Source organism: Epinephelus moara, chromosome 10, assembly GCF_006386435.1.
Source record: "Epinephelus moara isolate mb chromosome 10, YSFRI_EMoa_1.0, whole genome shotgun sequence".
In the NCBI taxonomy this organism is placed as follows: Eukaryota; Metazoa; Chordata; class Actinopteri; order Perciformes; family Serranidae; genus Epinephelus; species Epinephelus moara.
Window position 1 is genome coordinate 12,336,806 of NC_065515.1, and position 16,343 is coordinate 12,353,148.

The 16,343-nt window shown below is 40.9% G+C and overlaps 1 protein-coding gene across 1 annotated transcript in view; it reads right to left on the reverse strand.

Annotated features, from left to right (window-relative positions):
• Positions 1-10,464: 10,464 nt before the first annotated feature.
• atp5f1d (ATP synthase F1 subunit delta) overlaps positions 10,465-16,343 on the reverse strand; it is an 8,086-nt gene continuing 2,207 nt past the window's right edge. The window contains exons 3-5 of the mRNA XM_050054882.1: positions 16,168-16,256; positions 10,755-10,884; positions 10,465-10,598 (exon numbers count right to left, since the gene is read on the reverse strand). Coding sequence (XP_049910839.1) covers positions 10,762-10,884; positions 16,168-16,256 — 212 coding nt within the window. The 3' untranslated portion in view covers positions 10,465-10,598; positions 10,755-10,761. The remainder of the gene's footprint in view (positions 10,599-10,754; positions 10,885-16,167; positions 16,257-16,343) is intronic.

The following is a 16,343-nucleotide window of genomic DNA, read 5'->3' on the forward strand; positions in this document are numbered from 1 at the left end:
TCTACCGTTTTTTTTCCCCGTTAAAGGGTTTTTTTTGGGGAGTTTTTCCTTATCCGCTGCGAGGGTCATAAGGACAGAGGGATGTCGTATGCTGTAAAGCACTCTGAGGCAAATTGTGATTTGTGATATTGGGCTTTATAAATAAAATTGATTGATTGATTGATTGATTATAAGCTAACAATTTTAACTGTTTTACCAGTATCGTTACTTTTAAGCTAACAATTTTAACTGTTTATCCATTATTTTAAGCTAACTATTTCAACTGCTAATCCGTTAACGTTAACGTTAGTTCTATGTATAAAATAATTATTCTAAGTATCTGTTACTTTACACTACCTATTTCAACTGTTTATCCGTTATCATTACTTTTAAGATAACGGTTTTAACTGTCTATCTGTTACTTTAAGCTAACGGTTTTAACGTCTTTCTGTTACTTTTAGCTAAGTATTTCAACTGTTTATTTGTTAACATTACTTATAAGCTAACAATTTTAACTGTTTTACCAGTATCGTTACTTTTAAGCTAACAATTTAACTGTTTATCCATTATTTTAAGCTAACTATTTCAACTGCTAATCCGTTAACGTTAACGTTAGTTCTATGTATAAAATAATTATTCTAAGTATCTGTTACTTTAAGCTACCTATTTCAACTGTTTATCCGTTATCATTACTTTTAAGCTAAGGATTTTAACTGTCTGTCTGTTACTTTAGGCTAACTATTTAAATTGTTTATTTGTTAACATTACTTATAAGCTCACGATTTTAACTGTTTACCTGTATCGTTACTTTTAAGCTCACAATTTTAACTGTTTATCCATTATGTTAAGCTAACTATTTCAACTGTTTATCCCTTAACTTTAGTTCTACGTATAAGGTAACTATTTTAACTATGTGTTACTTAAGCTATTTATTTCAACTATTTATCTTAATTAAGAAAACGTTAATTATGAGGTAATTATTTATTACTTTAAGCCTTACTACTTTCAATCTTTACTCTAAGCTAACTATTTCAACTGTTTATCTGTTAATGTTACTTTTAGGATAACTAGTTTAACTGTTTATCCGTTACTTTAAATTAGTTGAGCTACTTCTCAATTCTTTACCGTAAAGTAACTGCACAGGTACCATTTGGTGTACAAGAACCTCGCTGTTGTCCATAACCACGCTCATATTTTTAGTGAACAGTGACCTGAACACATCAGTTTGCAACTTATGAACTTGAACGTGACATCATTTTCTCTTGTAACAGTTAACGACGCTTATTTTGGGCACGCAAGGATTTTTGGCACCTAGCATGCTGACTAATCCCCCAGGAACAGCGCCAGGCTGTGTGAGGAAGGGGTTAAAGGAAACACTGCTGCACTTGCTCCATGGATACGGAGGATCCAGGTTATTTAATGTTAATCTAACTTTTTTGGCTGCATGTTCCACTGAGCAACTTTCATGACAAAGAATAGATCCCCGCCTCCAGTGCTTTATCCACTTCTCTTTATGATGCTGATACAACACCACCATGGCTAGTGCTGATGGCATTTTAGACAATGCTGGTACTGCTCAAGACAATTCATATGGGTATTTGAAGGACTTTTATGAACAGATCAGTGCAGATTCCAACAGAAATAAATCTCACATTTTTATGCAAATTGCCTGCCAGGTCTGGAAAAAACAAAGTCTAAGATCACCCACATTGGCAGCGAATTTGAAACAACACATGGAGTAGAAGCATCCAACCAGTCTTGGGAAATATCTGCGAGTGAAGATGGTGATGATCACAAGAATTTCTTTTATGAAAAAAAAAACAATGCATGAATGTGAACTCAAATTGTGAACTATGAACGTGAAATAGTTCATTTTAATCGGTGTTAACCAAACTTGGAGGTAGCTCTAGTGAAGGTATGAACAGCCCAACAAACCCTGATGGGGAATCACTTAACAGGTTTGAAGCATGCAGCTCAGCATCATTAGCTATTTCTGATTTGCTGGTAATTTAGGTAGAGAAGTCCTGCTGAGAAACGCACGAGAAATGTAAAGCCAGACTGAAGTGAGCCCCTTCATCTGCCTCATGACTAAACATAGATCTGTGCACACTGTCAGCAGGGGCACGAAAGGCCAAGCTGCTCTCATCACACTTCCTTGAAAAGCACCAGCATGCGTGTGTGTGTGCAGCCTGACCTAGTCTTACCTTATACTATGACACTCCTTTTGAAATCTCCCGTTTCTGTCTGAACCATCTCTAAAGCATTGCTTGCACCCTCGCACGAGCACACATGCCTAATCTCGTTGAACTGTACACACAGGTTGGGTCCCACCCTGCTGATGCACTCCTCTGAACCCTCTAGCATGTGACACTTCTAGGTGGAATGCCAAACAGTCACAACACCCATTGTCAGCAGCTTCGGGGAAAGACAGATATTTTACACATCTGTCCTGGGCCAAAGTAAGCCTCGCGTCATCCTCATATTTTCTCACACACACACACACACACACACGCACAACCTTTTAGTCATCTTCTTTATTGAATCTTTCTTCAAGGGAAGATTTAATTCCGCTCGCAACGCCTTTTGTTGACAGCTATTGCTTCCTTTAGTTTTCATTTATATGCATATTGTTGTAAAATGTGCATGAAACCACTCAATCTGCTAATTACAGCCTTGAATTTACAATAAAAAGGAAGAGTGGATGTTTTTCTTTGGTAATGTGTAATTGAGTGAAGATCATCAAAGCATTGCAAAACTGGAAACAGACTGAGGATATGGAATAACTCCAAGCATGATTTAAGCAAATCTGCAGCTTTTTTTTTTCTCACTGCTTATGTAAATCTAGGAAGTGGAAGAGCAGCTTTGAACACAACAGGGACCTTTTTGTGTCTCCTCAGAGTTGCACAGCTATGGCCCAGGTTCTCAAGACAGTATGTCACAAACAACAACAGCTTTGAGTTTTATGGTTGCGTAAATGTGTATTTATTTAGGAGTTTTTCTGTATTAATTTGGTGTAGAGACGGTGTAGGTGGCAGATATGCAGTAACCACACCATCCATATGTATATGCATGGTAATTAAGCATATAAAGGTGTATAGCCTTAGTTTTTATAGCAGCATGTCTTTAAATTGGCTGCTTATTTCTGTGTTAATATGCATGGACACACACATGAGGATGGAAAAGCACTCCTCTCCTCTCCCACAAAAACACTCGGTGCAATGATTACCTGCCTTGCCACTCAGGGGCCATTTGCTGTTACCACAAAGCTGATTATCTCACCCCTACAGCAGGCTGTGTTTGCGGCTTTGCGATTTTCTCCCAAATGCCCACACTGCTATTTGTAGAAATGTTACCTAGCTGGCACAAGCTGAAATATGTTTGTGTTTGTGTGGATGTTTGCGTCTGGGTGAGTGTTTGCGGCGGTGCCTGGCTGTGTGTGTGTGTGTGTGTGTGTGTGTGTGTGTGTGTGTGTGTGTTTGGCGGGTGGGTGGGTGTTTGTGTGGAATGGAAGGCTGTAAGAATGGAGGGATGGATGACACAAACAGGGCAGAGTGGTGGGAGGCTGGTGTCAGGGCCCTACTCCTACTACCAGGCTGGATGCAGTATCTGACAGCTGACTGAGAGTCTGCAGGCCCCCTCTTTACACAGTCCCACCAAAAGGTCAGCACTTCAATCAGCTCCGCTCTCTGGATGCCTCTCTTTTTCCCTTACCGCTGCAGAGCCTCAAACCGGGCCCCTTGATGCACACTTAGCCGTGTTTGACCATATCTCACAGGTGCAAATGTAGTTCTCACACACAAGAAGCAAGCCCCAAAATGAGTCTATGTATCTTTACCATGTGACATCCGCAGTATTTTAAAAGTCCAGTGTGTAAGATTTAATGGGATTTAGGGAATATGAGGATGTGAGGATTGCAGTTTGCAATCAGCTGAAACTTTTTTTTACTAGGAGCCGAATTATTCTCAGAGGTCTCTTCTTCTTCTTCTTCTTCTTCGAAACAAACAAACCAGGTGATTAAAACCAATGAAATCACTGAATAAATCAGTTTCATGTTACAAATCAGTGTTTCTCCTACCTTGTTTGGCACTTCGCAGATGACTCACTTGCCCAGCACCTGCAAATGTGAGTTCATCTTTTTCTGATCCAGACATTCAGGAGGTTTTTACCATGAGCCAAATTTTCCCCAGAGGTCTCCTCCTCTCTAAAACAAACAGACAAGGTGATTTAAACTGGTGGAAACAGAGAATAAAGCAGTTTAGGCATGACAAATCAGTGTCTCTCTCATGCTGTTCATCGTGTTGCAGATGGGCCGCTATCCCAGCACCTGCTAATCTGCGCTCACCTTTTATCTCCTATAACTTAAGATCCAGATGTTCAGGAGGTTTTTACCAGGAGCCGAATTATCCACAGAGGTCTCCTCCTATATCCAAAACAACTGGACCCAGTGATTAAAACCACTATAAACAATTAACAAAGCAGATTCACTGCAGATTCACTCTTATTCTCCAAAACAAATAGATACAATGATTTAAACCAGTAAAAACACTGAATAAAGCATGTCGGTAAAGATTTTCAGTCATCCAGGTCATGGTAATCGTAAGCGCTAATAGCACAGGCAACGACAAGAAAACACAAGAATGCAAACGGCCCTACCTAGAGCCAGTGTTTGGGTTGTCCATTCATGGTTACTGTAGAAAAAAGTCGGTGCAACATGGCAATCCCCATAGATGAGGACCTAATTTTAAGGCAACGAAAATAGAGCGATTCTTATTTTCTGGTGATTATACACTAAAGAAAACATGCTTATTATATTACATTCCATTTCTGCCAAAATGTCCTCCTAAATCCTACACACTGGACCTTTAAAGTTTCTAGGCAGGTGATTATGCGCGCTGGATGACGTGTAATTTTTGTGCACTTTGGTGTGTGGAAAATTGCCATCCCCAAAGTCATATAGCTGGCTCATTGCTCCAAGCATTTAAACTTTCCAGATCTTTAATTTCCTCTCAGTTCCATCTCAGGTCTCTTATTTGCCTTCACACATCAGGCACTCTCAATATCCTGTAGCCTACCACCTGCCACTGGGAAATACTTTCTCTGCAAATGATCAAAAATTGCAATTCAGTTATTATTTAACATGACAAGACGAGGCAGGTGTCTGAACGGCACAGACGATGACTAAAACAGGACGAACGAGACACAGAAACGTTTGGGTCCATTGGAAGAGTTAATTTCCCAGCTGATTGATGGAATCAAACATGACATTACTTCCTGTAAGTGAGTAATCCGAAGTGTGATCTCATACCTTTTGTTGAAATCGAAGGTATCTCGTTTTTTGTCGAGTCACAGCACCTGTTTAAAAATCAGATCACTCTCTCATAATGTGTCATCTGTCACTCCCCCGTTTTATGCATAACTCCCTAATTATTCACCTATTACATGGTTTTATTTTTCCATAATCATGCCTGATAAATTAACAGGTCTCCCGATGCTGTCAGCTGCATGAATTATCATTAACACGAGGAGTGAAATGTCAATGGGGGAGCATGTGAAGTGTGTCCCATGATTTCATGAGGCTAACAAGAGCATTGATATAAAAGAGATGAAGAGGATTTTGGGTTGAGTGTCTACTAAGAGACTCTCATCTGTGTTTCAAGTCTGATGAGGTTAAAGTCACTCCGTATCCCGATCCATACAGCCGATGACTCAGCCTGTATCAAGACGGTCTGAAGGCAGGACGCTCATGCAGCGTATAGGAAAATATCATGCTGTCTCGCAGCCAGTCTGTTTCAGGTTGGAGCCTCCGCCAGTACATAAAGAAAATGTTGTGCCTTGATTCTTTCCATCGGCTTTATGATTCATTTTATTGCTCACCACTTGACTGTAAGCTCTTACCATTACAGCGACAGATGCCTGGGCGCAAGCCTAACTATTCCCTGCTGGCTTTGTAAATGGGCAAGCTTAAATCTATTTCCATTACCTAACTTTTAACTTTATTTTTTCTTTGTTTTTGTTATGCACTACTTTGGGCCTGCTGTCTTCATCATCAATAACTTCTTATTTTTTTCATTTAACAAAAATGTAGACTAAAAATAGTGACAAAAGCCAATCGAATTTCATAGAAGTGAAGGTAAAACCTTCGGATGGCTTGTTCTGTCCAGTGCTGACATGATTGGCCTATTGATTAATTAGTTAAACATCACGGTGAACTATTTTAAAGGCGCAGTTCTGGAGTAAAATAGTTGATTGTTGAGTCTTGTTCCCAGGTTGTCAAATACTGAAATTTCAGGTTGGTGGTTGGACCAATCCACCAACCCAGAGCATTGGTATTTAATGACCTGGGAATGAGGCTGTGTCTGTATTTGACAAACTAGGAATAAATCAACTGTCTTTCTCCACAACCACATACTGCACCTCTAATAATCAATTATTTGCCATTGAAGCCATTTATCAAGAAACTAAATGTAGCCTACTGCTTCGTTGTCGTATGCATTCTTGAACAGTTCAAGTTGCAGTTACAGTTGACATGCATGCACATCCAGACTCATATGTAGCCATGACAGTTGACAACACTTCACACACATCGTAAACCCAACAGCATAGAAGATAGCTACGTCATATCTATAGATAATGTCACCAATTCAACCATCCATTTTCATCGGCTTATCCGGGGCGGAGTCACAGGGGCAGCAGGCCAAGCAAAGCACCACAGATGTCCCTCTCCCGAGCAATGCTTTCCAGCTCCCCCTGGGGGACCAGGAGGAGGAGGCTTTCCCAGGCCAGACGGGATATGTAATCCCTCCAGAGTGTTCTGGGTCTGTCTGGGGGCCTCCTACCAGTGGGACGTGCCCGGAACACCTCTAAAAGGAGGCGCCCAGGAGGCAACCTGATCAGATGCCTGAGCCACCTCAACTGACCCCTTTCAACGTGAAGAAGCAGCGGCTCTACTCTAAGCTCCCTCCAAATGTCAGAGCACCTTACCCAATCTCTAAGGCTGAGCCCAGCTACCCCACGGAGTAAACTCATTTCGGCTGCTTGTATCCGCTATCTCATTCTTTAGGTTACTAACCAAAGCTCATTGAATATGACAGTTATGGCACTGAATATGGTCAGAAAAGTGGTTTTGCAGGACATGATGTCACAGTGAAGTTGACCTTTTGGATGTAACCACTGCATCATTTCATTCTATTAGACATCTGAGTGAAATTTTGTCATAATTAGTAAACGAATTCTTGAGTTACGGCCAAAAACATGTTTTGTGAGGTCACAGTGACCTTTGACCATCAGTTCATTCTTAGGTTCAAGTAGACGTTTAGCCAAAGTCGGAGAAATTCCTACAAGGTGTTGTTAAGATCAGTAGTTCCCAACTGGCGAGCCCTGGTCCAAAATTGGGTTGTGGGTCCATTCACAATGGACCCCAAGACTCACGAATGTGTCAAATTTTGTAAAGAAAATTCACTTTATTTTGAGGTACATTGAATTTCTGGCACAGAGTTTATATTTTGAAGTGCCGTTTCCTGCTGTAGAGCGAGTGAATAACAGACAGCTACTTCACAGAGACAGCAAACTAGCTTGACAGCATGGCCAAACGCAAGTATGATGCTGAATATATTAAACTGTGTGGACCTTGAACTAATGACTACGGAGAAATCTGGACCCCGTGGCTGGACCAGTTGGGAACCACTGCTTTAGATATTGCTTTCACGGGAATGGGATGAACAGACGGATGGACGGACAAACTGAAAAGATCGTGCTAGAGACTCTACAAGGCTGTACTTTGGCATATTGGTGTTAAAGGCTAACATTAGCATGCTAATATGCTCCTGATGAAGAACAACAGCTGCAACGTCGCTGTCACTAATGAGGATCCCATTAAACTAAACTAAATGATGGCAGTGTTAACATGATGTACAGCAGGTAGTTTACCATGTTTGGCATGGCTGTATGCTAACATTGGCTAATTAGCACTAAACACAAAGTACAGCTGAAGATAATGGGATCGTCATCACTTCAAAAACCGAATATTAACAGACATCAATGGCTCTTTGCAGCATTGCTTTGTATCACCAACAATCTAAAACCCACTGATAATAATTCTACAGTGATGTGAAACTGTGAAAAGCAGCAAATTCTCACACTTGCTTCATCAACGGTCTGAATAGTGAATCAAATCGTTGATGATTCATTTTGTGTTGATCGATGAACTGTTTCCACCGCTACGGTTTCTAAGCTTAAAATTGTTCAGCTGCCGGGTGACACCAGAGACATTTATGGTCGTGGCTTCTTTCAAAGACAAGAGAATACACTGCTCTACTATCATTTCAGAACTGACATCATCCTAAATGATGATGATTCACACGGGTTGATCTCCTTTATTCCTGCCATGGTCGACTCAGTAAATATAGCCCAATGAAGCTCTCACCAAGCCGGGAGCCGCTTTGTGTTAAGAGTACCACTCAAAGATGACACCATGGATTGTCATAGCGTGCATCATGTTATTCACTCCCGGGTGCAGACGGTGCAATCTTTTAATTACAGTACATGGCCATCCATGGGAGATAGACAGTGACTTATTATCGCAGGCCTCATCAGCCCTTAAACACCAACGAGTGGCTCTTGAGTAAGAGCTCTCACTGGATACTTATCGTCCTTTATCAACGTACAGCACTTCATCGCTTCTATATCAATGTGCAGCACTTCAGCACTCGGGTCAGACAGTTCGTTTAGGAGACATTTACTTCATTAGGAAGTGTGGCTGAGGCAGCTTGACAGTTTTTGGTGGAAACTGCTGAGAAAGAAAATGCATAACAGTAAAAAGATGAATTCCGTGATTCAACTCTGACTCATACTTGTCACTAAAAATGCTCGCTATCACAGCAAGTCCATTAAAAACTAAATCTGGACAGACCTAACAGACTGGTTCCTCAATCACAGGATCTTCTTTTTTAGAAAAGTTAAAATGTCCTGCAGTCTCTGTTTAAGCTACACAACTGCAGCCTGAGGGAACAGAGCGCACGCATGGAAAGCACATGGTCATTTTTTGCTTTGCCTTTCGACGAGAGCGGCGTTACCAGAGCGGAGCCGAAAAAGAGAATGGTATAGAGCTCGGTTTCAAGATCCCCTATCATTAATCTGGATTAAAGAAGTGGTGGTTTTGACAGTACCGTTTCATCTCGTCTGTCTGTAGTGTTACTCACATGTCTTTCCAGGCCCCTCGAGGGCTGACTGATGAGTGAGCATGAGTGTGTGTTGTTTATGACTGTGAGTGTGTGTGTGTGTGCAGCTGGGACGAAGAGGGTTTGATGAAAGAGACAGACAGATTGGAAAGGAGAACAGAGAGCAGGATGTGAGAGGTGTTGAGAAGTCGCTTTTTTTTTTTCATTTTTATTAATGGATGCTGACCTAAGTCACAGTCTGCAAGTCTGCACAGCACGTGCTTAATCAGTGGAAAGATATTTCAACACAGTTAGGAAACATGCCGTTATTTGTCTTCACTGATTAGAGAGATACATTTGCATCCTGTATTGGAAAAACCTGTTTTGAAGTGAGAAGTCAAACCTTTATGCAGATAGTACTGCTTTAAAAAAAACATAAGCAGCAGTCATGAGCGCATTGCTGTGTAAACACTGATACTTCCCGTCTACTCAAACTTGTTAAAGGCCCTCAAGAGTTTTGACATTCAAAATAAACCGGTTGCGGTTTCAGCTCTGAAAGCCTTGAGTCGGCACGTGAATGAGGTCAGCGCCTCCTGGAGCGAGTCTGAGCTGAAACCTGTGGTTATGAAACAAGAGAAAGGCCCAGTTTTCCACAGGATGGGCAGCAAAGGACTTTTCCTGGCTTTGTCACAGAAGCTTGAGGTCATCACTCATAACAAACAAGCACTGCCAGCACATTTAAATCAATGCGGCGACTCCGGGTTCCAAATATGTGCGACACCATGTGTGGGTTTGCAACCATGAAAGTGACTAAGATCTAACCAGATACAGGAGCGGACACACGACAGTGCGATTAAAAAAAAAGAGGATCCTTGTTTTAAGGAGTTGGCTTGAAGGAAATCACACCCAGCAGTGGTTATATGACAAAGCCAATGACAGTTCCTTCCCTGAAACTGCGGTCTGATGAGAAGTGGAATAGAAATCTGATTATCCGAGAAGCTCTGCTGCTGAAATACAGCTGATATCTGCTGCCCCCAAGTGGCGGAAACACTCACTACACACCAAACAAACTGGCACCGAAACTCCTTTTAATTTGGGTTGACTTTTCCACACGACATGGCAAGTCTGCTTAATGAGCAAAGCATTTCCTGAAGATAGTCTATGTGACTGCTGTAAGTCACGCTGATTAGCTTTACTTTTGTGCAACGCAGCTGAATTATACAACTCTCCGGGAGTCAATTAGACTCAGTTGTCTCCGTGCATCAAAAATAATACATATGATCATCATTAAAAAGCAGGAGAAGAAAGCACCATGAACTCCACCGCCAGGTTATTTCCAAATAAATTTATTTTGTAATTTTATCCACTGTACAAAGCAAGCATGGAATCTTCTGGACACTGACGTGACGGAGCTGGAAACACAGATGGACCATTCATTTCCATCGAAGAAACAGAAAAGATTACCTAGAGGGGGGGAAAGAAACAGTGACTCAGTTACGATGTAAATGACCTCTCATTTCTTGTCAATTTTTCCATTTTCACGTCTATTAACAGTGAACACATGCATCATCGTTATCTGTCTGATAATCAGATCATGATGCAGCAGCTCAGATGTCGTACCGCAGGTCTACTCCAGAGCCTTGATGATGGCCTCAGTGGCGTCTATGCTGATCTGAGCTTCCGCCCTCAATGCTTCGTCAGATGCGCTGGCCAATGCAGACTGCGCCTTCTCCAGGTTGGCCTTGGCAGCCTAAAAATAGACAGGAAAACAGTATGAGTAACAAGAAACAGAACAGGAAAGCAAATGATAAAGCCCACTATTTAGTTTTGTTGCCATGTTAAACACATCCGCATCATCTGTTACTTGTCCTTGTATAAGAAGCCTCGAGCAGGCTGTTATTCAGAAAAGCCTGCAAAGCTCTACTCATCCTAAAAAGCCTTCTTGGGGCTAACTGTGATGTAAAAGTCAGAAAAGCGAGGCTGAGCAACAGCAAGTCAAAAGTGGGGAGTAAGACGAGCAGAGAAAATCCCCACTGCCTCTTTGCTGTGAAAGCTCCATTTGTCACAGTAGTGATTAGAAACGAGAAATGCCAAACATAGCTGGAAGTTAAAGGTCTCCCAGTAGGGATTTGACACATCTGCTATAACTCAACAGTGACTGACCTTTCCCTCCTTATTAACAGCGTGGGCCCATGTGCATTTTCACTGCAGAGTAGAAGACAACGAGGAAAAAATAACTCATTTACTGCTATGAAGTCAACTTGACAGGGACACTGGCACTGCCCAAGGTCAAAGGCAGACACCTCTGCGGCGAGTGCGGGATAACGCAGCCTAGCATTAACAAGACTGACATTTAAACGAGGACTCAACACTGAAGTCCAACTGCAATGCTGATCAGACGGATAATCATCAGCTGGGAGGTGCTCATCAGCACCGAGGATCAAAATGAGAGAGGGAAAAAATAAAATACAGTGTCGTTTCAAAGCCTCAGCTGTCAAAGACCACGTCCCTGCTGCGAGAATAACCAGGGTGAACAACAAACTGGATACTGACACCCATCACATAATCCCATTAAACATGAAGGATCCATAAAGAACTGACTAACCTACATTAGAGGAACATTGTGAAGATATAATTTGTTAACACTTAGTGGTTCCTGCTAGATGTTAAGAGGAGGATAGCTTCAACAATTTCACATGGTACAAATGTGACAAAGCACAATCTGACCATGTGTTTAAATAACTATGTTGACATACACACTAATATTTGGATAATCCAAATAATTTACAAAAATGTTTCCGATTAAGGCCCCCATCACACAGAAAGCGTTTTGCAGGTTGCAAAACCCCATCACCTCCTTATCCTCACCTTCCGTTGTAATCAATCTACCATCCCCCCCCCCAGTAATCAGTATTACTAAAATGGACAGGCAGAGGGTACTTGCTCTTGCTCTGGCTGTGGGTGCGAGGAATGGAGATCTGTGTGGGTACATGAGACCCTAAAAAAGAGGGTGGATCATGGGGAGTACCACCAGTTGGTCCAGGAGCTTCGCCTCCATGATGACTGTTTCCAGGCATATTTTAGGATGACTCGGGGCAGTCTGACAACCTGCTGTCTATCGTTGGGCCGTATAGCTCTGGGTATCCTGCAACCACTACCACCAGTTTCTCCTCCATTGTTTAACAACTGTATACTTGTTGTCATGACCACCACAGAAGGCGCGCCTCTAAAATAACCCAATTGGACAATGATGAAAAAAGGTGACGAAAAAAGAGATGATGTGGGGCAATTTTCCACTCTGAGTTCAAGTTTTTTCAACTCGAGGAGTTCAGAACGCTTTGGCAAAAAAATGCCAGGAGCCTAGCGTGCAGAAAGGCAAGACGTGTCGCAACGCAAAAACAGCAAGAAAAAAAGCTTCACTCATTAAAAACAATTCCAAAAGGTGCCTCTGGCTGCTAAAGCGCATTCTGTGTGATCACTTGTGGGATATGCTGATATTATTCTGGATTTTAGGAGCATTCTTTGGAATATGTGTCTCGACTGGGGTTTTTACCGCAGTTTGCGACACATGACTTCCTACCTGTTTACGTTCAGCTCTGTGAGTTGTCATGAATACGTTGTACACGAACCAACTCACCAACAGTCAGCAAGGTGGTAGAAATTAATGCCCAAAAGACAAGACAACTTTTCTAGTCTGAAGAAGAAACACACCTACTTTTAAACATTATGAAAGACTTGAATATCAACAGGTTTTTGGATATGTGCAAATACTTCAAGGCTGAACCTCTTCAAGCAAGTGGTTGATGGAAAAAAGCAAAATGGCACAAGCGCCTCCAAACGTTCCACTCTCCCCATATTTCGGCATGATAAAACGACATTATGGGGCACACTAGCTGGAGAATACACAGCTGCATGTAAACAGGAATATCAAAGGAATATTAATTTTCATCAGCCATGTAGACAGCTGAGGAGCATTTTTTTTCTCACAACCTATGTGTTAAGATAGTGTGTATATATTTATATATATATTTCTTTGTATCTCTGTTTTTTATTAACTTATTTTTTCATTAATGCCTATTTGTTTCACCTGTCATACCATTACTTGGATCATGTGATGGCCTCTGATTGGTTCCTGCCACTATATACGTGGGGTCATACCTGTGTTGTATGTTTTAAAAGCCCTGACGAAGACCTGCAGTGGTCAAAACATGTTGGCTTTTTAATGACTCAGCCACTACAATAAAAGGCTTTTTAATATTTCCTTCCTTGTTTTTTCTACTTTTTTTTTTTCAGAATGCCTGGATTGCCTTCCTGTCGATCTTGTTGTTTCCTGTTCTCCACGAGCACCCGACACAAGATTTTGATCTACACGTGTATGTACAGGGCAACCAGTCGTCTTTCTTTTTGTAAGTGAGTCAGAATATTGTCTTCTTCAAAATAAGGTTAAAAAAACTTAATATTTTGTGTATGTGAACAGAGCTCTTCCTGTCTGTACAATCTTTGTGTGTACTGTGAAGGGAAGATACTATCATTTTGAACTAATAAAAGAATTACATCCACCCTGCAGATGTAAACTCAAAACATGCACGCACGCACAAACACACACACACACGCCACAACCACCACCATAATAATATCAAAGAAGAAATTCATCTTTTTGCTTGCCCACTTCCGCAGTGAAATCAAAGTTCAGAGCCAACAGCAGAACAACAGAGCTGCTCAGGATTACAAACACTCAAGAGCACCACAGGTACAAAGATAATTGCTGCTTGGTCTCTGCTGGTTTTGTGAAGCGAAGGTTAAAGAGAATAAGAGCAATTCAAAGTCTATTTTTAAATAGAGCAAATGTGCTGGAAAACACAACCAGCCTCTACACATAATGATTCAAATTTCTGTAATTTAAATGTAATAGAGCACAGGAAATAAAAAGTTCAATTGGTTTCCCAAAAAAGGGATTAAAAATGATGTGCTTGAAGAGTGAATACACTCTTCTTAATTGTATAAATACCTACTGAAGATATCGTTCTAGGTTTTTAAAATGACCTCCTTATGATATTCTGAATCCCAGTCCTCAGGTTCAAAGGCGGTGCTCCTGCTCATTAAAGCCCACAAGTATTGATCTCTAGCATTTACGGCTACCTCATTAAAAATTTGTAGCATTAGATCATCATAACCCATTACGCAGTTTATTATAAAGTGGATCAATACTGATATTAGTCAAAATCATTTAAGTAAATACAGGGTCGCTGAAAGCAATTAGAGGATCACCTGTACAGTATAATACGATACAATCAATGAGCCCTGCATTAAATACCACTTCTGTCAGAGGTGTGTTCAGTGTTTGTGAGGAAGTGGTTATTCTTTTTATTGGACTAATCTTATCACTGTTTATGTTATTGTGGTGTCCTATCCTACTTTTCTGTAGTAATTTTTCATTGTGATGTTCCTGTACATAATGCAGCATGTAAAGGTGGAGTCTGTGATTCTATATCTGATACTCTTTTTGTCAAATTCAGTGTATATCTCCTCATAGTCCGCTAGTTGACAATTCTGTGTGTACACCAAAACAGCCCTCTGTAAATGAGACACCAGGGTTTCTACAGCTTAAGACATGTTCGATTTCAGACTTCTTTTAACTCCACTAAGAACTAAATTCAAGACCAATTTCAAAATAACTTTGAACTACAACTACTTAGGGTCTGGAACAATTTTGCCCAAATATTCATTATAACATAAAACATGGCTATTTTTGTCTTGTGGCAGAGACGAGGGTAAAACAGAATGGGGAAATACCTGGTGTTTGTCTCCAAGTTTTCTTGGCAATTTTGTGATTCTCACTCCTCATGTAAGATTCCATTGCCATCTTGCAGAGTTTGAAAAAGTTTTTGCAAAAAATACACCAAGTCTGGTACACATCGCCTCACACTTTCACTTCCCCATGTCGTTCAGGGTGCAGTAACAGCTAGCTAGCAAAGAGCGGATCCTCTCCTCTGAGCATCACAGCCAGAAACTAAATATAAGTGGGTGGTTCCCGATCCTGATCTGCATGTTGATATCTTTTTTCAGAAATAGATGTTAACAATTATTGAGATTTTACAAGTTATAAAATCCTACATCTCTGTCCAAGCAGGGTTTTTGAAAGGACCTTTGAAAGATTGATTTATGACATTGTAATAGTAAAGCACTGGTGTAGATTAATAAATTCATTACATGTTCAGACTTTGAGAATTCACAGGAACCCAGGAAACTAACAAAGTGGCTCTGACCGAGCTACAAAACACTATGCCAGCTACTCTCCCTCTTCCACATTTTCTCCATCAGAGCTACACCATGATAGTCATGACACAACATTGGAAACATTGCCAGAGCTTCTGAAGGAGCACTGATGCCTGGGGTGCATTTGTTTGGGTGTTAACTTCAAATATCAGCAATCTTTCTAAAGAATCGCAGACTCCACCTTTATGTACATTTAGCTGCTTTATTTTGATGACTACCTCGCCTACACAGAAGTGTTGTAAGGGATAATCCCAGTCTTGCCAACTTGTGTTTAAACAATGTAAAATACCATATAATTTTGTGGATGTTAGACTGCATGTGAACATGTGCTTTTCCCCAAATCTATGATGCAGAGTTTTTATCCTGACACTCTGTCAAACCTTTCAGATAATTTATTTTTTTAACATAAAGACATTTCTCAGCTCTGTAAGTACTCAATTCTCAAAATCTGGAATATAAATTGAGAAAGTATTTGTAGACAAAATAAAATACACGTTAATGTAGTGATTAAAATACCTGCCAAATTTATCACTCATCACTTTTATTGCTATTACTGAAGAATCCTGTGAATCCGGTTCCTCCGAAAAGCAGCTCTGCTCATTGATTTGCAACATTGCCAGCAAAGACTTAATACATCCAAAGATATTATCATAAAATACACTTGACAATGTCTTATTATCTCACGGTATGTATGTCCAGGCTGCCCAACATTAATCTGGTGTATGTGTGAGTGGAGTGGATTTGACATTTTACTCACAGCAACGTCCAGCTGGTCCAAAGGAACAGCCTCCTCAGCTAGCAGCTGCACTGAAGAATCAGCGTTGACTGTTACTGACCCACTGCTCACTGTGCGCACGCACGCACGCACGCACACACACACACACACACACACACACACACACACACACACACACACACACACACACACACACA